This window comes from Benincasa hispida, chromosome 11 (assembly GCF_009727055.1).
Source record: "Benincasa hispida cultivar B227 chromosome 11, ASM972705v1, whole genome shotgun sequence".
NCBI classification, from domain to species: Eukaryota; Viridiplantae; Streptophyta; class Magnoliopsida; order Cucurbitales; family Cucurbitaceae; genus Benincasa; species Benincasa hispida.
The window spans coordinates 52,627,825-52,655,227 of NC_052359.1; the positions used below are offsets into that span (position 1 = coordinate 52,627,825).

At 32.3% G+C, this 27,403-nt stretch overlaps 2 protein-coding genes across 5 annotated transcripts; both read left to right on the forward strand.

Annotated features, from left to right (window-relative positions):
* The first annotated feature begins 59 nt into the window (after positions 1-59).
* Positions 60-19,204, forward strand: LOC120091046 (vacuolar cation/proton exchanger 3-like). Of its 4 annotated transcripts, XM_039048849.1 has the most exons (12): positions 63-491; positions 614-681; positions 836-864; positions 3,118-3,314; positions 12,899-13,111; positions 13,184-13,312; positions 14,595-14,711; positions 15,521-15,574; positions 15,730-15,846; positions 16,825-16,906; positions 17,013-17,088; positions 19,069-19,131. In XM_039048849.1, the coding sequence occupies exons 1-11, from the start codon at positions 234-236 to the stop codon at positions 17,054-17,056; spliced, it is 1,308 nt and encodes a 435-aa protein (XP_038904777.1). In that variant the 5' UTR covers positions 63-233; the 3' UTR covers positions 17,057-17,088; positions 19,069-19,131. The 4 variants fall into 4 exon arrangements, with proteins under 4 accessions (XP_038904774.1, XP_038904777.1, XP_038904775.1 ...); XM_039048847.1 differs by lacking the exon at positions 19,069-19,131 and having other exon boundaries at positions 64-491; positions 17,013-17,184; XM_039048846.1 differs by lacking the exons at positions 16,825-16,906; positions 19,069-19,131 and having other exon boundaries at positions 60-491; positions 17,013-17,184.
* On the forward strand, positions 19,078-27,303 carry LOC120091047 (probable envelope ADP,ATP carrier protein, chloroplastic). Its single transcript, XM_039048851.1, has 11 exons — positions 19,078-19,212; positions 19,312-19,678; positions 20,009-20,065; positions 20,500-20,562; positions 20,752-20,808; positions 20,890-20,973; positions 21,226-21,294; positions 21,395-21,507; positions 21,591-21,760; positions 22,513-22,591; positions 26,925-27,303. The coding sequence occupies exons 1-11, from the start codon at positions 19,175-19,177 to the stop codon at positions 27,037-27,039; spliced, it is 1,212 nt and encodes a 403-aa protein (XP_038904779.1). The 5' UTR covers positions 19,078-19,174; the 3' UTR covers positions 27,040-27,303.
* The last annotated feature ends 100 nt before the right edge of the window (positions 27,304-27,403 follow it).

The following is a 27,403-nucleotide window of genomic DNA, read 5'->3' on the forward strand; positions in this document are numbered from 1 at the left end:
CCAACAAAATAACAATAACAATAATTGTTGTTATTATTATCAGCATCAATCATCATTATTATAATAATTGAAAAAAAGAAGAAAAAACAAAATAAATAAAAGGAAAATGAATGGTAAACGATTCCCATCATATATATATATATATATATATATATATATAAAGGAAAAAGAAAAAGAAAAAGAAAAACAGAAGGGTTCCATTTCACAGAGCTTGATTGGGTTGGTGTGTGTTGATGGATTTTGAACCAGGAACGTCGATCTTGCAAAACGGCGCCGTCAAGGGCTCGCTAAGGCACGCTCGGACGGCTCATAACATGTCGTCGTCGTCGCTGCGTAAAAAGTCCGATTTGACCCTCGTCCCCAAGGTACGATTCGGTTGCCTCAGGCAGTTGCTTGTAAATCTTCAGGAGGTCATTTTTGGAACAAGGATTTGGATTCTTTTTCCGGCGGTGCCGTTGGCTGTTTTGGCTGACTCGTTCGGCTTCCCGAGAGTAAGTGCCATATCTTCAAATTATTTTTAAGATGTTCAAAATTCATAGCATCAATGTTTTAATTTATTGTAAATTATTTAGAAAGCGAAAATGATTGGTTATGTGATTGCTTGAAATTACAGCCGTGGGTTTTCGTTCTAAGCTTACTGGGCCTTGCTCCACTTGCTGAACGCCTCAGCTTTCTCACCGAGTAAGCCTGAAAGTCTCCTTTTTTTTTTTTTTTTTTTTTTTTTTTTTTTTACCCTTAAAAAAATAAAAATAAAAATAAAAATAAATGTGAAATCAATCAAATCAATATTAAAAGTTAATTAATTTTCACGTACATGGATAATATATTATTGCAGACAAATCTCATACTTCACCGGCCATACAGGTAATTTTCCTCCTTAATCATAGCCCCTGGGATTAGCTATTAATTGTTAAGTTCTTTCCTTAAAAAAAAAAAATGCAATTAAGCTTTTCAAGTTGTATTAATTTGGATCAGATTTGAAAAATAAAAAATAAAAAATAAACCCATTTTATCCAGATTTCTTATCATAATTTGCATATTTTTTAGATATAGTCCTTAAATTATTAGCCAAATTACAAAAATAAAGACAACTTTTTAAAGTTATTTTTTTTTTTTAGTTTTTATAATTTGACTTGATTTTTTAAATCATTAATAAAAAGTAGATAGCGGAACAAGAAATTTGGAGATAAAATAGTGTTCATAGGCTTAATTTTAAAAAACAAAAATAAAGAAACAAAATGATACCAAATCGAATTCTACAATTTTTTTTTTTTAGGTAAAATTAATGAGTTTATGACGAATTTTACATTTTTTGGGGGTTAAAATTTATTATTGCAACACTTATGTTAGTTAAGTGTCAAAATTGATTAAATTAATTTGAAAATGGATGTTTTTCTTTTGCTCTCTCTTTTTTAATGATCTTTTTCTATTTTCTCTCTCTTTTCTGAAATATTTTAATTTTTATGATTATGGTTACTAAAAGGCTCTTTGGTAGGCAATCTGAAAATAAAATTTTGAAAACAAAAAATTCAAAGAAAACGTAGTTGTATTTCATGTTTTCAGATATACATTTGGTAGCAGATTGAGAAATTAAATTTCAATTTAATACTTTTTCAAAATGTATTTGAAAATATATTTAGCTACTCACTACATACTAGATTGAATATAAACCACTACTAATTAATTTATGAACTTTTTTATGTTAAAATTTTTGTATAATTATTATTTTATAACATCATATTATAATAATATATTACATATTATAATTTAACAAAAAATAATTGAATCTATAACATGAAATAATATATTTGTTATTGATTTTATCATTTTTAATATAATTATGGGTTTTAAAATCTTAAATTCAAAATATGAATAGAATGAAACATAAAAAATAAATAAAAAAAGGTTTTATTTCCAAGAGTTTTCAAAAACAGAATTTAGACGACTAACCAAATATAAATTCACTCAAATCAATAAATCTCAAAACATAAAATAGAATTTGAGTTACCTACTAAAGAGACCTTAACTTACTCTAATTAATCTCATTTTACTCGATAAAAAAGTTCAATTAAAGTTACTTTTGTCATTCTGTCAAATCAGTTAACTCTAATTATTAAATTTCATTTTCGTTAGTAAAAATAATAATCACGTTGGCATCTGAACATTGTGCCACACGTGATAACAAACCCTATTAAAGTACAATTAAGAACCCTAAAAAAATCACCAAATTATTTAACTTTATAGTCTATTTAGTTTACTTTTATCGTTTATCATTATTTTAATTTTGTCGTTTTCGCTCGATCAGGATTAAAGAATATACCACAGATGGATATATGATTGTAACTCACATTTAAATTAATTTATTTAGCTCCCTCACTAATTATTTGATTTTTAATTTTTTATTTCTAAAATTCAATTTATTGATTTACTTGTTTTATTGCATATCTTTGGGATATTTTCAAAACTCAAGAAAATTTTTAAAAATTTAAATGTAGTTTTTAACAACTTGTTTTTTTTAGAACTTTACTAAAAATCCGAAATGTTTTTAAGTAAAGATTAAAGTCATAGGGTTGGAAAATTGTAAGGAAAAAAAAACCCTAAATAACTAGTTATCGAAAGAAATCCTACTTCTTAGTTCTTATCAATTATATAAAATAATAGGTTAAATTTTAATTAAAATACTTTTTTCATGAAATTCAAATATTCTATTGTTAATTTAAACACAAAATATCATATTAAATTTATATATAATAATGTAAATATAAGTAAGATCACCCAATTTTGAAAATTTTAATACTATCGTTCAACTAAAGTTATTTCATTCCATACAATAGAAGGATTTTGTTTAAACAAAGTTAATTGGATGTGGTTTAAAATTTTAGAGTAATTATATCCAAAGGTAAAATTGTTGAAAATATTTTCAAGTATAATAAAATATCACTGTCTATATGTGATAGATCACGATAGACATCTATCATTGATACTGATAGATGTTAATAGACCGATCATAGTCTATCACGTCTATCACTGTTAGGCAGTAACATTTTACTATATTTGTATATAAATTATTTCATTTATTTTTATTTGAAATAACGTCTATTATTAAATTGTTATTAGTTGGTGGGTTGCTAAATGCGACATGTGGCAATGCCACGGAGCTAATCGTAGCAGTATTTGCACTAAGCAAGGATAAGATTAAGTTGGTGAAGTATTCTCTTTTGGGATCCGTTCTCTCAAACCTCCTTCTTGTTCTTGGAACCTCACTCTTCTTTGGTGGCATCGTCAATCTTAAGAAAGAACAAACCTACGACGGAGTAAGTTCATATCTTAATCTTTCCCCCAAAACAGAAAATAATCTTATGTTAATTCATCAATTGCGATTTAATAAGTATATCACTAATTAAAAGTATATTCTAATTAACGGTGATATCTACATGAATCATAATTAATTGTCCACTTAAGCATGTCCAACTAAATATAATGTATCATCAATTAAAAGGTTAGATATTTGATTTTTTCACACCACATTTGTTTTGACATCGACTAATATGTTAGATATTTGATTTTTTCATACTACATTTGTTTTGAAATTATTGATGTCAAATTATTGACAAAAATAGTAAAAAGGAAAAAAAAAACCAATTATAAACATTGATTTTTATCAGCATCTACCAGTGAAAAACTTTTATCATTTTTTATCATTGATAAATACATATTAAAATTTTACTATTTTAAATAAATAATTTCCTTATTTTTTTATTTTTGGAAATATCCCTTTTGAATAAAACATATAAATCATTTGTTACGCAAAATTTCTTCAACGACAGCAATTTCTAAAATGATAATTTAACTTTTATCTTAAATAATGAGAATGTCTAGTCGCCATTACTTGTTAATAAGAATGTCATATTTGTCATTATCTTTTTAAAAAACAACATATTTGCAAGTTTTTTTTCTTTTAATATAATAAGTTGCTGAATTGAACATGGCAATTTAAAAAAATATATACAAAATTGACCTTTAACTTAAGATAATACTAATAATATATCGATTTGATATCGATTAACAGTATCGCCAATTAAACTAATACATTGATCCATTACCATTTAATACTACATCACTAATTAAAAGTATATACTAATTAACTATTATATTTTTACGTAGCATTGCTGACGTGGCTTCTATCTATATACCGATTAACTATATATATATTGGATGACATATTCCACTATATTGACAATTTATTTTTTATTACATTACTTTCATATTTTATATTTATATTTATCATATTAGAAATATAGGTATGTTGGACAACAATTTGGTTTTTAAAATTTAAGCCAATAAATATTTTTTTTACTGAAAATTTTTCATAGATAGAAAAAATGTCAAACTATTTATAAAAATAATAATAATAAAAAAACAGGTAGACTTGTATCAGTGTCTATAACATAGTATCAACGATTGGCTTCTATCAGTTTCTATCACTTATAGATACTGATATATTTCTATCAGCCTCTCTTTTCCACTAGTCGTAATCCAAGTGGGACTTTGTTTGAGGGTGAGACAACGACTTTCTGCCGCTTCATCTCTTTCTTTCATTCTTTTGAAGAAATCTCCCTTTAGAATGAAAGCTCATCTGGTCTCCTTTGGTTGAGATATATAGAGATCTATATATTGATCGTATTTTCGCTCGTATCTTTGCTCATGAGTTTCATACGTCGATAGTACATTAATTTGGTTGTAAATTGGCTCCAATATTCTTTCCATGTTGGATTGGGTAGGAGATAAGGAACCTTCGTCTCTTTCATAATGAATATCTGGAATCGATCTATCAAAATTCACAGACGTTCTCATTGACCTAGATCTGGGAATAGATTTAGAAGTGTTGCTAATTGGCTATGTCTCGGAAGAAATGCTTGGCCTACTACTCATAATTTCTTGAATTATGGGATATCTTGGTTCTGAATAGAACTAAACTTCAACATCCCCATTATGGTGCTCAGTGATCGTAGCATCCTCACTTTGCTTTGTAACAAGAGTATTTGCTCATAGAATTCTCCAAACTGGATTTTGCGTGAGTTCACTCCATTGTAGAAGCTTTGGGACAGTCATAGAGGATTTATCTATATTGACTTCCATAAGCATGGTGCTTCCCTTAGGAGATATTCCTAAAGCTCTCGGTAATACATTTGTATACATTAGTTTAAAGTAAATACGATAGAAACCGGAAAATGGCAGGGATCCGTCTTTTAACTTGAGGCCTTGAGAATGGACATCGAGACTAAGGGCATCTCGGAGATTTGTGTCTTGAAGAGAAATGGTAAATCCCGGTTTGCATGTGAAGTAACCCGGACCTCTTTCAAGGTTTGATTGGACGATTCCTAGAATAGAATGTGAGAATCGAAGATGTCGTTTATCTCTGAGGGCAAGATAGACTGGAACGTCTAATCTTTCTCTGAATATAGGTTTAAGGGCAACTTGAACACATCTAATGTGTAGATATTTGAATCTATCTATAGCTTGCTCTATAGATTCTCTTGGAAGAAGGCTGATTTTGGTAAATTCATCCTTCATTGCGAGATTTTTCTCGGTAATGACAATGACGTCAGTTTGAGAGAAATTGAAGTTGTTGATCTTGTAAATCAATCTTGGATCCAGCTTAGGAATGGTCCAATTTTTGAGGTGGTCTTCAACCTTAGCAATTTCTGCTTCGGTTGTATTGTATTTTTGAATGATACTTAGCGGATCATCAATAGTTTGAGGTTCTTTTGATTGTGAGGAAGAGGTAGTATTATCGAGAATCATCTGGGAGCGAGAGATTTTAGAGAGTATTTTAGATAACATGGCGGGAGAGAGAGCAAACTTTGGGAGTTTTGAAGAAATCTGTCAAAACTTTCTTCAAAAGTGTGACAAAAGTAATGATATTAAGCTAACATTAAAACAAATTAGAATCTTCAATCGATCGATCTTTAATCTTTGTAAGACTTAAACAAATACATCACATTTTGTGGTAATTTGTATTCTGCCATCAAGTTTAACCACGCCTTCTTTCGGATAGAATACAAATTAATCACTAAATATGATATACCTTCTAGCCTTTCAAGGATAAGAGAGACTTCTGATTCAAATTTCTTGGAATGTTAGTTTAAGATCATGACTAAAAGTTATACCTTTGAAGACAATCTTAACTTTCATGCTTCATTTCCCCCAGGGATCTAGAGAGAGAGACTACTCCATAGAGAGAGAAATAGAAGAAAAGTTGAGCTTCAAGGCTCTGAAACCATTAAGGGTCGAGATCGAGTGCTACTTATAGAATTGTTATTAGGCCTTTTGCCTACTAACAATTCCGATAAGATTTTGACACGCGTCCCAACAAATAAAGGTTACATGATTGAAAAATTCCAAATGTGGCTGACATGACAGGACCCCTGACTGGTAAAATATCTTTTGAAATTTTTTGTTAGAATTTCCAACTAGGACCATACGGAACATACTAAGTGGTGGGAAAAATTTGATTACTCCCACCTATAAGCGTCAAAGTTGAAAGATTGGTTCATAGTCAACATTCATCTACAGGATCTATCTCGCCGGGAAGATGAACAATTTATTTTGATAAAAAATTCAATTATGAGTTCTCTAGTTGGAGCAGGATCACATGCTGATTTTACTTCAGTCCTCAATACAGTCGTCAGGAAATTAGCAGACTATGATGAAACTCAAGAAGATGCAAATTCTTTTGCATCTGTAAATAATGAAGTCAAATACGACGAAAATTACTACGACCCCTTCGTCGATTACGACATCAATGACCCGTTTTTAGACTCACAGCTAAATTAGTCTAAAAATGGTTACTCAAATTATTATTTAAATTTAAATTTATGTAAATTATTCAAATCGCTTTTGTACATAGGTGTGAAATCAGTCTGAAATTATCATCGTTGTGTATAAAGTCTTACATTTGAGACAGAGATGATGGAGATAGTATGTTCCTGGATTGGACTAACCAACCATCGACCACAACGGTTAGCTGAAGATTGGAAAGCTCGGACAAATCACTCTATGAGAAATGACTATAATATCCCATTAACTCATAAGGATTATGTTGGGCAGTCAAAGTAAGCGGGGTAGCCGAAGAAGTAAGACCCTGGATCATAGTTCCAAAAGAGTTGATACGGTAGATATATGTAATAGTCGTTCCAATCCAGGCCATTCAAGAGAAAATGGGTGACATCATCAATAGTTATCACTTGAAGATCTTATCAGGCGTGCTTGAAGATATTGCAAACATATCCCATCTATCTATATTGCTTTTTTGTTTGTATTATTACTTTACTATTTGTATTATTGCTTTAAGATAAGATAAGGTCAAGTGGGGTCCTGCCCCACCGACAAAATCTTATCGTAATCTTTTCTTTTCAAAAAGAAAGATTCCAAAAGATATTTTGTCAGTTAGAGGTCCTGTCCTATCATTGTCATATCCGAGAAAAATCTCGCAATGAAGGATGAGTTTACCAAAATCAGCCTTCTTCCAAGAGAATCTATAGAGCAAGCTATAGATAGATTCAAATATCTACACGTCAGATGTGTTCAAGTTGCCCTTAAACCTCTATTCAGAGAAGGATTAGATGTTCTAGTCTATCTTGCCCTCAGAGATAAACGGCATCTTCGATTCTCACACTCTATTCTAGGAATCGTCCAATCAAACCTTGAAAGAGGTTCAGTTTACTTCACATGCAAACTGGGATTTACTATTTCTCTTCAAGACGCAAATCGCCGAGATGCCCTTAGTCTTGATGTCCATTCTTAAGGCCTCAAGTTAAAAGACGTATCCCTGCCGTTTTCCGTCTACTATCGTATTTACTTCAAACTAATGCATACAAATGTATCGCCAAGAGCTTTAGGAATATCTCCTAAGGAAAGCACCATGCTTATGGAAGTCAATATAGAGAAATCCTCTATGACTTTTCTAAAGCTCTACAATGAAGTGAACTCACGCAAAATCTAGTTTGGAGAATTCTCGGAGCAAATACTCCTGTTACAAAGTAAAGTGAGGATGCTACGATCACTGAGCGCCATAATGGGGATGTTGAAGTTCAGTTCTATTCAGAACCAAGATATCCCAGAATTCAAGAAATTATGAGTAGTAGGCCAAGCATTTCTTCCGAGACACGGCCAACTAACAACACTTCCAGATCTATTCCCAGATCTAGGTCAATGAGAATGTCCGTGGATTTTGATAGATCGACTCCAGATATTTATTATGAAAGAGACAAAGGTTCCTTATCTCCTACCCAATCCGACATGGAAAGAAGATCGGAGCCAATTTACAACCAAATTAATGTACTATCGACGTATGAAACTCATGAGCAAAGATACGAGCGAAAGTATAGTCAATATATAGATCTCTATATATCTCAACCAAAGGAGACCAGAGGAGCTTTCATTCTAAAGGGAGATTTCTTCAAAAGAATGAAAGAAATAGATGAAGCGGCAGAACGTCGCTGTCTCACCCTCAAACAAAGTTCCACTTGGAGTACGACTAGTGGAAAAGAGATAGCTGCAGATTATCCTCCTAAGGAAGAATCCTATTTTCCTCACTCGGTAATCCCAGCCATCAAGATGGTATCCTCTTCGTATAAAACCATCGATGAAGAAAAGGTCTCGAAGGTTGGAGTACGAGAAATTAAAAACATCCAGCATCAACTGAAGTATTCAAACAAGATGTTTACAACCCTCTCTCAGACAATTGAGAAAATAAAGGATCAAAAAGCTGCCCCAAGTATGAGCCTTAAGGGCATACCAAAGATTGATCCAAACCGACCAATCTTCCAACCAAATACCGTTTCCATTGAAGACCTGAAAGAAAATCTAGAGGAACTTCTAGCTGAGATTAATAAGAAATTATCGGTATTCAAGATTGACAAAGGAGAAGCAGATTCTTCAAATAAGACTAAAGTCTCCAAAGCTGTTAATATGATAAGAGAGTCCAAAGATACTTCTACATCTTATACAAAAATCCTTCCCGTGGTCTCTTATAGCACGGAAATGAAGAATCATTATGCAAAGTCCTCTCCTTCAGATCTAGGATGGGATGATTTTCGTCCATATCAAAAGACCTATGATGGAACCTCTGTTATAAGTTGGAATATTGACAGATGTTCTGATCAACAAATGATGAATATTTTTCAACAAATGCTTCTAGCTGCTGTCGCATATAGCACTAGAAAGACTTTCTTAAGCACAACTCACATTCTGGTTTCAGGATTCACAGGAAATCTGAGGAGCTGGTGGCATAATGAACTTTCTAAACAAGAAAGGCAGACTACCTAACCACCACAAAAACGGTTATGGTAAAATAAGAAGGAAATCTAGGAGTAGGAATAGCCCAAATGGAGATAATGCAAAATGAACCAGATATGGTTAACTCATCAGTATACACTGCAATTAAGCATTTTGTAGGACGAACGGTTATCTACAGTAGTCAAGCCACTGAAACACTTCTCAAGATGCGCTGCAGGAAGATGAGTGATTTCAAATGGTATAAAGACGTTTTTATGGCATGTCTTTACAACCTTACATCTTGTGGAGACGAAATCTGGAAACGAAAGTTTGTAGAAGGATTATCTCCTTATATTGCTGAAATTTTTTATCAGAAGATGTCTGAAATCTTCAAAGGAAATCAAATCAACTGGAATTCTCTCACTTACGAAGACATTACCAGTAACATTCAAGCCTTATGCTTAAGTCTTTGTAAAGACAACAAGAATAATCAAAGAATCATAAAAAATGCAAATTATTGAAAGGAACTAGGGACTTTCTGTAAACAACACGGTGTTGAACAAAATCTACCGCCTTCAAAGAAAAAGAAGAAATTTTCAAAGAAACCTTACAGCAAAGGACGAAGAGCAAAAGACGAGGGAAAACCTCGAAAGAGGAAATACTACAATAGAAACAAGAAGTATTCCAAGAAGAAAGGAACCACTTGTTTTCGATGCAATAAACAGGGACACTATGCTAACAAATGCCCCTTGATAAAGAAGATCAACAATCTAGAGATTGACAACGACCTAAAATAATCTCTTCTCTTTGCCATCCGATCTAAAGATGAAACCTCTATTTCAGAAGAATTATCTTCCGAGTGAATAATCAATGAAGTTATTGGAGATTCCTCCTTTGAAGGATACTCTTCCGATTCCTCTCAATTTTCAGAATAAGTTGTCCCTTGCACGGGATGTATCAATGTTCTAACAAGAGGTCAGGAACACTTACTTAATCTGATAGAAGAGCTCTCCGATGAAATATCTCAGAAAACGGTCCTCATAAAACTCCAGGAGTCTCTAGAAGGACAAAGTTCGAAGCCTCAAGTCTTGGAACCAATTGAATATTCCTTTCAGGAAATACTCAATCGGGTCAATAATGAATCATTCCAAGAACCCGCAAAAGCTTCTGACCTCCACATGGAAGTTAAGAAACTCAAAAGGGAAGTTGCAATCAATAAGCAACAACTATCAATTCTGGAAAATGCATTCAGTAATTTACAACAGCAGTTCGCAAACGTAATTCCTCCAGGAGAAACTTCAGGAGTTCAAAATTATGATATAGAAGGAATCAACTATATCAGTAAAGTCTACAATAAAAAATGGTTATCTAAGGTCACTATTAAGATCGAGGATTTCAAGTTCAAAGCAGTTGCCTTATTGGATTATGGAGCAGACCAAAACGTCATCCAAGAAGGATTAATACCATTAAGGTATTTTTAAAAAACAATGGAAGTTTTGAGAGGAGCCAACAACGAGAAACTTCAAATCAATTATAAATTTCCAAAAGTGCATATTCGCAAAGGAGATGTGTGTTTCGTCAACACCTTTCTTTTAGTCAAAGACTTATCAGAGGAAGTTATCTTGGGAACACCCTTCCTTACTCAATTATACCATTTTCATGTTTTTTAGAAAGGATTATCATCTCAGAAATTTGGAAAAGTAATGACTTCTGAGTTCTATCATCCGATAACTCTTAAGTACATTTCAAATATTGAAGAAGAAATCCAGCAGTTTATCAATAGGATTTCTAAGAAAAAAAGCAAATCAAGTTCCTTCAAGATGACATTCAAAACAAGAAGGTTGCTGACCAAATTTCCACAAAGGCCAGGCCCATTCAAATGTCAAAAGACCTGATCAAAATCTGCAAAGCAGAAATTGATGAGCTCCTCCGAAAAGGGCTTATTAGCCCATCAAAAAGCCCATGGTCATGTGCGGCCTTCTACGTCAATAATCAAGCCGAGAAGGAACGAGGAGTTCCAAGATTGGTAATCAACTATGAGCCCCTTAACAAGGCTCTCAAATGGATTAGGTATCCAATTCCTAATCGACAAGATTTATTAAAAAGAATAACCTCAACCAAGGTTTTCTCAAAGTTCGATATGGAGTCTGGATTTTGGCAAATCCAAGTGTCTACAAAGGACAGATATAAAACAGCTTTCAACGTCCCCTTCAAGCACTTGCCAGTGTTTTTCAACATCATTAAGACAAATGGTTTTGTGGTATCTTTACCAAAGATCAAATTATTTCAAACAAAAATTAGATTTCTTGGTTATGATATTAATCAAGGAATAATCAAATCAATCTAACGATCGCTAGACTTCGTGGATAAGTTTTCATACACTATTCGAGACAAGACACAGCTCCAGCAGGTGTATTTATTGGAGACTTTATTAAAGACCTTTGTATCATCTGTCTCCCCCTTTATGACATATTGAAAAAGAATCCAAAACTATGGACGGACGAGTATACTCGAGCAGTCCAATCAATAAAAGCTTTAGCAAAAGGCATCCCATGCTTATCGCTAATGGATGAAAAGGCTTATCCAATTGTGGAAACCGATGCATCTAATATTGGTTACGGCGGCATCCTCAAGCAAGAAATTAACGGAAAAGAAATAGTAGTCCGTTATTATTCTGGAGTCTGGAACGTTACTCAAAAGAACTATTCCGCTATGAAAAAGGAGATTCTCGCAATAGTAAATTGCTTTCAAAAGTTCCAAGGAGACCTTATCAACAAAGATTTTCTGGTGAGAACAGATTCAAAGGCCAGTAAATACATCTTTGAAAAAAGATGTGAAGAATCTTGTGTCAGAGCAAATCTTTGCAAGGTGGCAGACGATCTTATCCTGCTTCGATTTCAAAATTGAGCCTATAAAAGGCACATAAAACTCTCTTGCAGACTACCTAAGCAGAGAACACCTTTCAAGCAAAAATCTTCCTAAGAAAGAAAGACATCTCCGTCATAAATTCCTAGAAGCCCATGGAACCCTTCGGCCGTCCTCGGCCACCAAGGCGGCCTCCGCCGTCGTAGAGTATCCAAGTTAGCCCTTCCAAGGCTAGTAGTTCAAAGGGCAAACAATCTGTATTTCAATCTTCTGCACCATCTCCCACGAGTGCAGTTAACTACGCCATGGACACCGACTTTGAAGTCGTGTCTAGAAGGCGTCAAGGCTGTGCCTAAAAGACACTTTCAATATAGTCAGACTCCTTATATCAGTGTCTATCACATAGCATCAATGATTATCTTCTATCAATTTTTATCACTTATGGACACTGATATGCTTCTATCAGCCTCTATAAAAAAAAAATTAAATTTTGTTATCTTGTGTAAATAATTTTTTTAATTTTTTATTTTTGAAAATCTCTCTCTTTTATCTGTAATTTTTTCCTTAATTTTTAATCTTGTACCAATATTTTAAAAATTCAAGGCAAATTTTGAAAAATAAAAAATAATTTAAAATATTTAGTTCTTTTTTCAAAATTTGACATGGAATTCAACTCAAAGATGCAAGCAGGATCGTAGTCTTTTTATTTATTTATGTATTATTATTATTATTATTATTCTAAAAATATTTATAGAGACAAGCTGAAGTGAACTCGCACATGCTGTTGTTGGCGCTTTTGTGCCACTCTCTCCCGATGTTGTTCCCTTACGCTGGAGGATCGGCTGACGTGGCCGAAGGTAGTGTGCTGCGATTGTCTAGAGCTGGTAGTATAATAATGTTGCTGGCTTATGTCGCTTACTTGATCTTTCACCTCTGGAATCATCGCCGATTATTTGAAGAAGACAAGGTGTATAACTAACCAACCAAATTCAAAATGATCGGTGATTTTTTTTTAAATTGATTTAAATGGCATTGTCAGGAACTTGACGAATACGACGACGTTGTGGAAGAAGGTCCAGTGATAGGAAAATGGAGCGCAATGGCGTGGTTGGTGGTTGTTACCCTTCTCATTGCTTTGTTGTCTGAGTACGTGGTGACTACGATTGAGGTAATTTAGGTTCGATTTGATAATCATTTAAGTTTATCGAATTATTATTATTTTAAATTTTAATTTTTAAAAATTAAATGTATTTTATCTTATATATTTATTTAACTAATAATATTTTCAAAACCAATCCAAATTTTAAAATTAAAAAAAATGTTGTTTTTAAAATAATTTACATACAAATTCGAAGGTCTTTTCCCCTAAAGTGTGAAAATCATATCGAGAAAGTAAACCAATCATTATAAAATGTGATTTTAGTTTTGTTTTTTGTTTTCAAAAATTAAACTTATAAACATTTTTCTAGTCATAAAATTTTATTTTTGATAAGTTATTCAATTTCTATTATTATTTTAAAAAGTCAAATTAACAAGTTTTGAAATCTACATATATAATATATTAAAATAAATAAAAAACATAAAACTAATAACAAAATGGTTAGAAGATGATGCGTTAAATTTTGATTTGCCACTCGAAATTGGACAATGATTGGGTGCCATTTTGCTCTCATGCCCTAATGTAGTAAAAATAATTTTTTTAAAAAAATTGACACGTGACAATTCAGACTGCACCGAAATTTCTTTTAGACAAATATTCAACTATTTCATTCTTTTTTTTAACATAGCCTCGATTTTCTTTCAGTACTAGCCTCTAAATCTTGCTAGTATTGTTTGGTTAAATATAGAAAATTAATTTATTAAAAAATATAGGAAATTAATTATGAGTTCAATCTCATATAGAAAAAACATTTTAATAATAACAACAACTACTTGTGAGGTCTAAGACCAACTAAATTAAATTTTGAATTAGACAATTACAAATATAGCAAATCGGTTTAAAATATTTATAAATACAGTATAATGCAAAAGAATTCGCAAATATAACAAGATATAAATTTTACTTTTGAAGTTCATCAATGATGGACCATATCATTAGGTAGGAGTCTATCGATGATAGATTTTACTATATTTATAATATTTGAAAAATGTTGCTATACACTTAATTATTATCTCTAAAAATACTACCCTATGTAACTACTCAATTCAAAATCTATCAAAATGAGACAAATTTAAAAATATGGAAGTTTTAAATCATGTCTGGTTCTCAAAATAAGATAAAATAAATAATGCTTAACCTGCCAACTATAGGATCAATTTGTAACTTAACCAAAGTAATACATATTTCAATTTCATGGACTAGTGAAATTATCGTATTAATTAGCATTTTATTTTTTAAAAACTATAAATTGAGATGAAGTATTTTGAAATATATTAATTACATGAATTAGGATGCATCAGAAACTTGGGGTTTATCTGTTGCGTTCCTTAGCATAATCTTGCTACCAATGATTGGAAATGCAGCCGAGCATGCAGGAGCTGTCATTTTTGCTTACAAGAACAAGTTGGTAAGCCCTTTGATATAATTTTAGGTTACAAAATACTCTCTCCCTATACTGAAATATTTAATTACTTCGAACAATTTAGCCATGAAGATCAATATATAGCAATTCATCTTGTCCCTATCATACGACTATATTGAGATTTAATAATTTTTTTTATACATTTACTTTAATAAACTGATTAGAGACTAAGTTTGTTTATAAGAGATTAATTTGTTAAGTAAATCTATAACAAAAATTGACACTTAATTTTGATTTTTTTTTACCACAATAATGATTAACTTGTTACAAATTATACGAAATATATTGTTACATGCTAAATCTTACGATTAGATTGTTACAAATTCAAAGTATATTCTTGAAATTGAAATTTATAGACAAAAGTTATATATATTTTTTGTTAAAGTATCACTTTGGTCCTTGTACTTTGAAATTTGTTCAATTTTAGTTTATATACTTCTACTAAATCTTAAATTTAGTTCCTAGAGATTATTTTTTTTTTATTGAAATTAATTAAATAATTATAATATTTTTCATGCCAATAAATACAATATGTGAACGTGTTTTCAAAATTTATAATGAAATGCTAATAAAAAATAAAAAGTAATGAAAAAATATAATCACAATAAACTGGTAACAATAACTAAAAGTTAAAATTTATTAAAAGTATACGGAGTAAAATTGAATAAATTAAAAAATATATAGAGATCAAAAATGATATTTTTTTTATTATTATTATTTTTACATAATTTCCATATTCATTTTTTTTTCTTTTTCAAAAACGATTTTTCTTACATTCTGATAGTAAATTGCAGGATATAACTTTAGGTGTTGCTTTAGGATCTGCAACTCAAATAGCAATGTTTGTGGTAAGAAATTTAATTTGTGTTCATTTTGGTAGCGTTAAATTAATATTACTATTATTTTATATCTTGGTTCTTAAATAAATTAATTGTTTTTTTCGGTGTTGTTGTTGTTGTTGTTGTTTTTTTTTTTTTTTTTTGAAAAAAACTTATAATTTCAGGTTCCTTTATGTGTAATTGTTGCTTGGGTTATGGGAATGAATATGGATCTTAATTTTAATATCCTCGAAACTGCCTCTCTTGCTCTTTCAATATTGGCTTCCTCATCCATTTTACAGGTATACCCTTACTGAAAAAAAAAACTCTAGATTATGTTTTTGCCTCTTTTTTTTTTTTTTTTTTTTTTTTTTAATTTTTTAGTATAACAAATCAGGTACGTTGATTAAATCTCTAATCACAAGAGATATAGTACATATCAATTACTATTGAATTACACTCACTTTTAACTTTTATTATTTTATTACTTATTTAGTTCTTTATTTATTTTAGGTTAAAAAAACACTTATGGTCCCTAAATTTTCATGAAAGTATGGGTTTTGATTTGTAACAATTTAGTCCCTATACTTTCAACATTTTAATAATTCAGTCCCTATACTTTAGTATATAATAATTTTGTCTTCGTACTTTCAAATTTGTAACAATTTAGTCTCTAACATTAAAAAAATCATCAAAATTAGATATCAAGCTTTATTACTTTTACTATGTAGACTTTGTATTATATAAAATGTTGAGTCTCTAATTTATTTACCAGTTTATTTATGCACAAAATTTCATTAACTCTTAACACTAATTTCTATAATAGGGACTAAATTATTACACATTTTAAAGTATAAGGACTAAATTGTTACATAGTAAAGTTCAGGAACTAAATTATTACACAATTGAAAGTAAAGAGGTTAAATCATTACAAACCAAAATTCAAGGACTAAATTATTATTTTTATAAAAATTTAGAGATTAAAAATGATTTTTAACCTTTATTTTATTTTTTAATTCATAGATTTATCTTAGGGATACGATTAAAAGTTAGTGTGACATTAGATAAAAGTTTCAAATTTATATCGAATAATCAATTAACTTTTAATAATTTGAAATTGTTAGAGATTTATTTTGAAAAAAAAAATCATATCTTTAATTTATTTAAGAAAACTTTTTGGTATTTTTATCATATTCGTGGAAGTTTGTATCTTTAAGTTGGAAAAATATAGAATATATTGTTTATAATTGAACTAATTTTATAGTTCCCATTGAATATAGGATGGCACTTCTCACTATATGAAGGGATTGATTCTCCTCCTCTTCTATATTGTTATTGCAACATGTTTCTTCTTAACTAATGGTGCATTCTTCAAACCACACTCTATGATATTTGGACTTTAAAACAAAATTAATTAATTAATGTTATTGTATATTCTTTTAATTCGTAATATTTTATTATTTTGTAGATGAGGTTACTCTCAACAATTTTGGGTTGTCGAGATCCAACTAAAGTGACAATAGTAATTTTCAATATATTCCAAGGTTGGTATTTTCATAAAAATATTTTGTTTGGTCTTGGTGATTATCTCAAGTGAATGTAGTATATAGATGCATTTTGTATCTATTCTTTTTAAATAATTGTTTTGTACAAAATTTCAAGAATTTTGAACTATAATCTACTTCTTCTTAGTAGTCTTACTATATTTCATAGTAGTACTAGTTTGAACAATTTAGATTTTTTTTGGGTCCATTAAGCATCTCGACTAAAATATGAAAATTTTCTAACTTTATGATATAATAGATGGCTATCTAAACATAATTTAGTGGATAAGATACTGATTATCAATCTCAAATATGATTATTTGATCTCCACTCTTACAATTGTTAAACTATCTTTTCAATTTAGTTAGAAAACTTTATTTTAACAACGTTTGCATCATCATCTAATTTTTAAACGAAAAAAATATTCAATATATGGTGACCTTACTAACTAATGAATATAAATGCTAAAACTTGCATGTCCCAAATAATAATGAAATAGATTTGAGGAACAAATTTTGTCCTATACGATTTTATGCAATCTATATCCATTAAATTTGTCTTCATTTCATGTTCTTGAAGCGGAAAGAAAGGAAAAAGGTTTTAAAAACATGTTTTGTCCTAAAACTTTAATAGAAATCATAATTTAAGCCCATCAATTTTAGTTGGTAAGAATTAAATTTTTGTGGGTTGACGTTCATAACAATCTAATAATCCATTATATTTTGTAACTATTTAATCTCTATCATAAAAAATCAATTCTAAATTAAGTATCAACTATTATTATGTAATAGTATAGTTTTTATTATTTATAAAAAAACGATTCCTAATTAATTTATCAACCTACATGTATAAGAAATTTCATTAAATATTGTCATACTTTATATAATAACTACTAAATTGTTATAAATTGCAAAATACAATTATTCATTACTTATTAAATTTCAAAGACTAAATTATATAAATTTGAAAATATAAAGATTAAATTGTTATAATAACAATTAGAAAACTAAGACTTCGTTTGGGATTGTTGTAACTTTTAAAATAATTGCTAGTAGTTGGATTTTTAAAAAAACCAACCGTGAAAAGAAGTAAAACATTGTTTGATAAATTTCAACTTGAACTTGAAAAAATAGATTAAAATGTTTGGTAAATGAATATATTTAGTAAATAAATATAAAAACATCTTATTTGAGATATAATAACTAAAATAGACTTATAATCATTTTTTTTTATAATTTATAATTTATAAATACTCAATATGTTAAATTTTGTTTGACGTACATTAATATTTAAATATTAAAAAAATAGTTTTATTTTTAAAAGATCAATATGATATATTTTTTTAAAACAAATTGATGCACTAAACTGTAAAAAATAGAAATAGATTTGATTATGTGAAAAATAGATAAATATATAAAATAAATATTCCTTTTAAAATATAAAATATAAAATTAAATATTAATTAAAAATTACCACCTGATTTTAAGAGAATTGGTGCACGTAAAATTAATGTTTTTAAAAGTAATTTTAATAAATTGGATTTAAATCTGTTTTATTATTATTTTTAAGGGGGTGTTTGGTATGTGATAAAAGTAGAGAGTTGAGTTGAGTTGGTAATTATTATCTGGAGAGTTAAATTGTCTTTATTTTGCAAAGTTGAGTTGAGTTGGTAATTATTGTCCATGTTTATTGTGCAGAGTTAAGTTGGAAAATATATTGATTTTTAAGGTTAGTTTTGAAGGAATAAAAAAAGGAGTTTTGAGGGATAAAAAAGAGTTTTAATAACCCATAGATTTTCTTTATGGGCTTAACAAACATGAATAATAAATACTCACCCAACTCAACTCAACTCAACTCATACCCATTTATCAAATACCCACTTTTTGACACCACTAACCAATGCCGAACGTAGCTCAAATTGTTATCATAAAGGTTGGAGACGAAAAATGTTGTTTAACCTAGGATAAAATTCCGAGCCAGGCCATTTTATTCGGGCCGAGAGAGAAGCAAAACTGGGCCCGATAAATATTGGGCCAAAGCCCAAGAAGTTGCAGGACCGACGTCAACGAAAATATCTGGCTGCCAAATGGGATCTCACCTGTCAGCCGTCGATTTCAGATTCAGGTATTTGCTTCCATTCCCTTGGGTTTTTGGTTGGTGGTTACTCTGGTTTTCTTGCCTATCTCCCTGCCTTGTAAGCCATTCAGACTCAGTTCCGTTCAGTACTATGCCGGAAGAAAAGAAGCCAGTAATTGTGTGGCGGAACATCGGAAAACTTGAAGCCTCTGATCATCGAGTCTTCAACACTATTGACTGTGAACCATTCTGGAATAGCAACAAGCTATTTGGCACCAGTGGTGGTAGTGGCAGTGAAGGCGATGACACTCGCTGTAAATTTGCCTGCATTACTGTTGTAGAAAAGAGAAATCGGAAGGAGTTCCTGCCGACGGCGGCTCAGTTGCTTAAGCATCCATTATCAATTCTTGCTTTGGTGCACAGAGAAGCAACGCTCTTCGCCGCTGGCGCCGTATCGGGGGCAGCCGCTAAGACCGCGACAGCTCCGCTTGAGCGAATCAAGCTTCTTATGCAGGTTATAGCCTCGCTATTTGATTCCAGCAGTTTCGTTTTTTTTAAGACAATTGAATTTGATTCTTATAGCAGAGTAGCATTTTTTTTAGCTAGGTTTTTCGGAAACAGTCTCCAATTTATTGGAAGAGTTAAATGCGGAAATCTCTTAGATAACCTAGATTCTATGGCCACTGGAATTTTAGTTTTCGGTGCTCCAGTGTGCATCTGCAAGTTCATTTTAGGAGCAATGCATATCTGGATCTCCTTACTTGTCTTAAGCATACGTTATATTAAGAGAGGTCTTGCTAATTCATTTAACTTGTGTCGTACTCTGAAATTCTCCCGTTTGCAGACTCATGGAGCAAGAATTGCGCAAGAAGAAGCTAAGAAGTCTATTGGTTTTATCGAGGTATGATAAGAACTGGAAGCACCTTAATTGGTACTTAAAACATTATATTTTTTGCGTGGATGATTCCTGGTGCTCATCAATACGCCAAGGTGTGAGCAAATTGTATGGTATGTTTTTAGTATCTTCAATATTTTTTAGCTACAAATTTTGATAGCTATTGTTGCTTAGAGATCTTAAATTTATGCATGGTTTTAGGTCGAAGGTGTGGTAAACTTAGATAAAAAGAAATTTATATACGAGATAAGACGGAAGAGAGCGGTGGAAAGGAATTTGGTTTTGAATATTTAATGTGATGTAATGAGGCCGAACATTTTGATGAGAATGTTAGTTAACTATTAATCTAACAAACTCTACGAGCTCTAGTTGTTTTGTATCAACTCTAAATCACTCTGTTATTTGTGTTCAATGATGGCTTCTGCGTGGACTAATTACAGGCAATAAGAACCATAATAAAGGTGGAAGGAGTTAAAGGACTTTGGAAAGGCAACTTTCCTCAGGTTGTTATTTTCAGTTAAATTCATATTTCTTTTATACTTTTTAATTAATTTTATTCTTTTAGTGTTTTCAGTGAGCTTTATCAGCTCTAGAACAATTATTCCTTCTGGCTTTATTAATAAGTCAAGCATAATCTTGCTTTCCTGATGTATTGCTGATTCGCTAGTTGTGGTTTCTCTTCAATGTTCCAGGTTATACGCATCATACCATATAGTGCTATCCAACTCTTTGCCTATGAAAATTATAAGGTAAAGTTTGTATTTCAAGGTGAATCTTAAATAAAATTTAAAAGTATAGTGAAACTCAATCATATATACATGAATTTATAGAACTTTTTCAGGGGAGAAGATGGTGAACTTTCTGTGATTGGAAGACTTGCTGCTGGTGCTTGTGCTGGCATGACATCCACCTTCGTAAGCATGCCATATCTAATTTGTTAATTGTTTGTTTTCTAAATTTTAATTTTCAAGGCTGCAATTTATCTTTCTATGTTATGACGTTAGCCTAGTGAAGTATGTAATTTTCATACTCCTCTTCTTCAATTGAATATCTTCCTTGAAGATTTTCGGAAAAAAGAAGAGAGGGTTCAGATATAATGACTTTTCAAGTTTGGCTTCCTGACTGACCTTTCTTGTGTGCATGATTGACCATTGTTATCTTTATAGATGACATATCCATTAGATGTTTTGAGGTTACGCATGGCAGTTGACCCTGGGTTTCGAACGGCATCTGAGGTTGCTGACTTGCCCTTCTATATCTGAAAAATAGTCTATTCTATTGTGTATGGCTGAAAGATTCTTCGTAAGCAAATAATGAATAATTTTTGGTTTCTAGATTGCCTTAAGTATGCTACGAGAGGAAGGCATTACATCTTACTACAGTGGTCTTGGACCATCCCTTTTTGGCATAGCTCCTTACATTGCCGTGAACTTTTGCATTTTTGACTTGTAGGCGCTCATTGGTTCTTTCTTGTATTATATTCAATGAAAATGAATATCTTTTTCCTTAATGATATTTTTGTGTATACAAGGGTAAAAAAATCTTTGCCTGAGGAAGCTCAAAGGAGAACTGAAACATCTATATTCACAGCCTTGCTTTCGGCTTCCCTAGCAACACTCATGTGCTATCCTTTGGACACTGTGAGAAGACAGATGCAAATGAAGGGTACACCTTACAAGACAGTTTTCGATGCTTTTGCAGGTAATTGTATTAGTTGTTATAAGTTTGAAGTAAATTTATAAACTATGAAGGGTGGCAATGATATTTATTAGGAATTTAGGAGTGAAATCAGGGGAGGTTTGGAAACTAAAACGCTCTGTCATACAAAATTTATGTGTGTGGCCTTGGTCAACGTCCAAAGTGTATTCTGTTCTCATTGCCGATGAATTGCGTTCATGGTTTCCATATAACAGATGTTCTTATATTTTGACTAAGGGGCTGTTTGGGGGCCCAATATGAGATGGTATATCCCCACATCTTATATCATCTCAGTGTTTGGAGGTCCATTATCCTATCTCACCGATTTTAATTGTTTGTGGACCCATTTTCGGAACGTGTTTGTATTTCACTGTCATTTTCCTTCCGTGTATCGTATATCATCTCAATGCTTGAACATGTTCGATTATATTCGATTAGAACCTTCCAAACATCAGAACTCATCACATCTTATATCATCCCAGCGTCCCAAACAGCCCTAAGAAACCACTTTTATCTATTGGCAGTATGCGGAATATTCTATTAGAAGCCTACTTATGGTAGTATAGATGGAAGCCAGATTTGTTTTGTTACAGTACGGGGATTAAATTTAATTGAGGAATTTGGCATTTTTGTTCGTTTATGTAATTGTAGTTTAACCCCAGCAATAAAAAAAAAATCAAGCAAAAGGAGGAGAAAAAGTTTGCAGAGGTGTAGTTTAGGAATCATTATCTCAATTGAATTGATGTTTGATGCAGGTATATGGGCTGGTGATGGATTTATTGGATTCTACAGGGGTTTACTGCCCAACTTCTTGAAGAATTTACCTAGCAGCAGGTTTATTTCATATCCTTACAACCATTTTTTAAAGAAATATCTCTCTCTCTCTCTATATATATATATATGGTGCTGATTCATGCGTTGGTTTATATTTGAAAAACTTGCCATTATTTCAATTATTTCAAGAATGTAAAACGGACTTCGATTTTTTTCTTGAATGTACAAAATTGTTGTCTTTGTTTAAGAGTAGTTTGCCGTAAATATACAGGGTATAATCCATTCTATTTTCCAGGATCAGTTCCTATTCATAGGATTTTGGGTTGCTTAGAGCATGTTTGGTAGGCAATCAGAAAATAGAATTTTGAAAATAAGGAATTTAAATAAAACAGAATTGTATTTCATATTTTAAATATGTGTTTGGTAATAGATTCAGAAATTAGATTTCAATTTAATAATTTTTCATAATGTATTTGAAAATATATATAGCCACTCACTTTATGAACTTTTTTTATGTTAATTTTTTGTATAATTATTATTGTTGAAAATAAGGGGCTTTGTTGATAGTTTATAGCCCCAAGAGTATTTTATTCTACTCTAGGTTTATTTCTTTTTTTATTTTAGGATTTGCTAGAGCCTATAAATATGACTTCAATTGTAACTTTCATTCTGGGTTAAAAATAATAAAAGAGACTCTCTATCGTAGTTTTTTCTCCTTATTCTAGGGTTTTCTACGTAAACTTTGTGTTTTCTATTTTCTATCTTTTAACAATTATTTTGTAACATCATATTGTAATATGTAATATATTATATATTATAATTTAACAAAAACAATTGAGTCTATAACATAAAATGGTATATTTGTTATTGTTTTTATTATTTTTAATATAATTCTGCATTTTAAAGTCTTGAATTCAAAATCTGGATAGATTGAAAACATAAAAAAGTTGTTTTTCAGAATTTGTATGGTTTGGATCACAGAATTCGAAAACAATTTTCAAAAACAAAATGAAAATATATAAGATGAAAATATGGTAAAATGAGGTGGAGGCGGACATGCGGCCATGGACGACATGCCTTGTACAAGCATGATCGTGACATTTTCCCCCACTCAATTGGTTGATGTCCTCGTCAACCGACTCTACTCGAACTCAACAAATTGTTGAGCAGTTGCCTTGAGGTCTTCTACACGCTCCAAACGAACTTTTCTGTCTTGGAGGCTTTTCCATCTTTCCAAGAACTCTTCCAAACCTTGTCTTGGTCTTTTAACTTTGTTGCTTCTTATAGTAAATCTTTTATTGACTTCTTCTCCTGTCGTTCTCTTCGTTGTGGCAGGCAGATATGTCACCACATTACATCGCTCATTGGCATGGTCGGGGTGATAGGATTTCAATCTACTTACGTGGATGATAGGATGAATCTCCATCCACGACGATAATTGCACCCGACAAGAGGCTTTCCTAACCTTTTCGATGACTTCCACCGGTCCTCTATAGTTGCTCACAAGGTAACGTTCTCTTGGGTTTTGCAATTGAAATTGTTCTGGATGCAATCTTACTCGAACTTTGTCACTTAGTAAGAAATCTCGACGTCTGGGCTTCCTTTTCCTCCTCTTTGGAGGCAGGGACTTGTGTAAACTGTCTCACTCGACAATGTGACAATTTTCCAATACACACAAAATGTCGTGGGTAAGGTCCCTCTCTAACTAGAAGGTCGAGATCATCTTTATTCCATTCGATTTTTTGATGCCAGCATGCACAACGGTGGGCGTAGACCCTGTGATCATTAAGCATTTGGCGAGGGGTATCAGTATTACTTTGTGCTCAAGCAAAAATTTCATCCCAAACACCAAGTTAAAGTCGTCCATTTTAATGATCACGAAATCGGCAAGGTCACTCCAATCCTCCAAATTTACGATTGTTCTCTTTACCATTTCTGTAATAGGCAAGGCCGTAAAGTTTACTGCTTTCATTTTTCTTGCGCCTCTTTCCCAACAGGGATTCAACCGTTTGGCTTCTATTTCGGACATAAAATTATGGGTGACTCCGGAGTTGACCATGGTACTCTTGGGTGACCTATGGTTGACCCAAGCATCTACATACATCAATTCGCCCTTTTGGGGTTCCTTTGTTTCTCCAATATTCCTCTTTAGGGTAGCTAAGAATCCTAAGGCCCCAACTCGTGGGGTTTCATCTTCCTCTGCTTGTATGTTCTCGTTCTCTGTAAGAACAACCTTGCCTTTCGAGTTCGAGGCTAATGAGGCTTGGAAGGCATTAAAGGTTGCTCATTTTAGACACTCGCTTGTCATGTGCTGCCCCTTGCATATATAACAAAATGGGGGCCGATAAAAGTTTTGTTGATTTGGCCCTTACCACGTATTTCCAGTTTTCTGTTGGAGTGGTCTGTCATCCCCACTAGCGTCTTTGTCGTCTCCCCCATTATTTCTCGATGGGATTGAACAGTTGCTTTTACTCCCTCTAGTTGGGAATCTCGAGTGTTGCCTAATCTCTTGAGATTCGTCAGTTAAGTCAAATAGTCGTTCGGTCACTGCATATGCGGCTGGGAGATCGTATACTCTCTATTTATATAATTTTGTTTTTGCGCATGGTTTCAGACCTTCGACAAAATAGAAAACTTTGTCTTTTTTTGGGACATATCTCGTATGTCCATCATCAGTCCGGAAAATTGATTCACATAGTCCCTAATAGTGCCAGTATGTGACAATTCTCGTAGCTTACGTCTTGCCAAGATTTCAACATTTTCAGGGAAGAACTAAGAACGCAACTCCTATTTCAGTCTCTCCCACGTGTTGATGGTGCACCGATCCTCTTGTATGTCCAGGAAATGGGACCTCCACCATAACTTGGCATCCTCTACTAGATGCATCATCGCCAAAGTGATCTTTGACTCTTCAGTAGCTGTGTTCGTAGTTCTGAAATACTGCTCCATATCAAAGATAAAATTTGCATCATGAGCCCCACAAAAGGACTTAGGTTCGGGTACTTTTACCTTGTTGAATTGGACTACACCCCCAATTGGGGTCTGTTTCCCACCGCTCTCATTGTGAGGTTAACTCTTGTATTGATGTCCGCTTTCTCAGCCCGAACGACATCGAGAGTGGCTTGAAAGTCTTCAGATAACTCCGTCACCATCTAAATTATCGCCTTCTGCGAGCTGTCTAGTTCTTCGACACGTTCTTCCATAGGGGCAACGGAGCCCGACAGGCCATCTCCACGCTCGAAATTACTAGTTCTCATAGCCTTTGCTTTTAGGGTCTCAACCCTTGTTAATAATTCCTTGACGGGCATCCCGTTCAAGTGGCCAACCACCGTGTCGATTTTCTTAGCCTCGTTAGAGACTTCTTGTAACCGAGTTTCTAAGAACCGAGCGTGATTGGGGACTTCTATTAGATAGAACATTTGCTCTTCTATCTCGATCAAGCGGTCAACATGAGACTTGCCCAACTATTTTGTAGCAGACATGATCACAGTTTCTTAACTTCATGAGCCGAATTGTCTCTGATACCAACTGTCACAATCACACCATTGTAAGAGTCTCAAGGTGATTGTGCGGCACTTGTTCTCGCCCTCGAACAAGTCAGCCAATCCCAAACCGAATAGCCGATGGCACAATGGGCGTTTCTCATAACCTCCACCCCTGTTCTTGAGAGAATGTTTTAGAAAACGGGTTTTAGAGAAAAAAGGTTTTCGCAAACATTTGAAAGCATGATTTGAGCAAAGAAAGATTGTAGTAGACTAAAAAGCAATAAGCAACAACGACTTTATAGCATACCACACTGGGTATAATGACATGATGATCAGGCTTACTCCCATATAGTGCATTCTGAATAAAAAGACATGTGCCACCATTGCATATGGAAGTGGGCGAGCGGTCATACATTAAGAAAAGCACATAAAAAGTAAACTAACTAGCAAAATGAAATACATAAAGATGAAATTATGGTAAAAAGAGGTGGAGACTAACATGCGGCTATGGATAATATGCCCTGGACAAGCATGACCGTGACACCTACCAAATGGACCCTTAAATTTCCTTGCTTATTGGCTTGGCTCGAGGCCTATGATTATTGACTAGAAGTATACTTGGTTAGACTCCCAAACCTTCAATCTAACTCACAAAAAGAACGTCATAACTTCATATATTAATTTAAAATTGTGATCTCAATAAACTAATCATGTTAAATATAGCTAGGTTTCCCTTTGATTGGAACACGTCAATGGATAGAACACCAAAACCCAAATTTAATATTGAAAATAAAGATAATACAATAAACATTGAATTTAACTAACATTATAATTCTCAACCTTCTTTCTTCAATGACATTGTTTCCGTCCTTGTTCTTGGGTAACGTCCTTCCTTTCTTTTGCTGCAGCATCAAGCTTACCACATATGACTTTGTCAAGCGTCTTATTGAGACCAGTGAAAATGAGTACCGAAGAATCATCGAGGAAAATCGTGAAAAACATAACCAAAAGTTCATTGATTAAATTTTCCTGAATATTTATTCTTACCACATGGTTCTTCTCCATCTTCACCCATCATGTTTTCGTTGCGGATCGATGGAAAGACAGAACTAGAAGGTTCAGAATTAGGTATGATTTTTGTGTAGAGGTTTGCAAAATTGAAATAAATAAAGCATATTTATCTATCCAAAAAATGTAAGCTGACTTGGTGGACTTGAATTCTACCACAGACCCCATGTAAAACAATTGTGCCATAATTTAAATAGAGACATTGTATGATGTGTGTAATCTTTTTGGAACTGCATGTGGTATTGTCGGGATTTCCTTCGTGTTTGGTGAAGCGAAAAATGGGTAAGAAAGTTCTTGAAAAATTGTGTTCATGTTTGAT

What these genes read in the sequence shown, in the direction of transcription:
- LOC120091046 (XM_039048846.1), top strand. Translation starts at nt 234, where the DNA reads ATGGATTTTGAACCAGGAACGTCGATCTTGCAAAACGGCGCCGTCAAG. An exon ending in CGCCTCAGCTTTCTCACCGA is followed by an intron (nt 682 to 835) that starts GTAAGCCTGAAA and finishes ATATTATTGCAG; the next exon opens with ACAAATCTCATACTTCACCG. An exon ending in CTTCCTCATCCATTTTACAG is followed by an intron (nt 15,847 to 17,012) that starts GTATACCCTTAC and finishes ATTATTTTGTAG; the next exon opens with ATGAGGTTACTCTCAACAAT.
- LOC120091047 (XM_039048851.1), top strand. Translation starts at nt 19,175, where the DNA reads ATGGGATCTCACCTGTCAGCCGTCGATTTCAGATTCAG. An exon ending in GAATCAAGCTTCTTATGCAG is followed by an intron (nt 19,679 to 20,008) that starts GTTATAGCCTCG and finishes TCCCGTTTGCAG; the next exon opens with ACTCATGGAGCAAGAATTGC. An exon ending in AGTCTATTGGTTTTATCGAG is followed by an intron (nt 20,066 to 20,499) that starts GTATGATAAGAA and finishes GACTAATTACAG; the next exon opens with GCAATAAGAACCATAATAAA.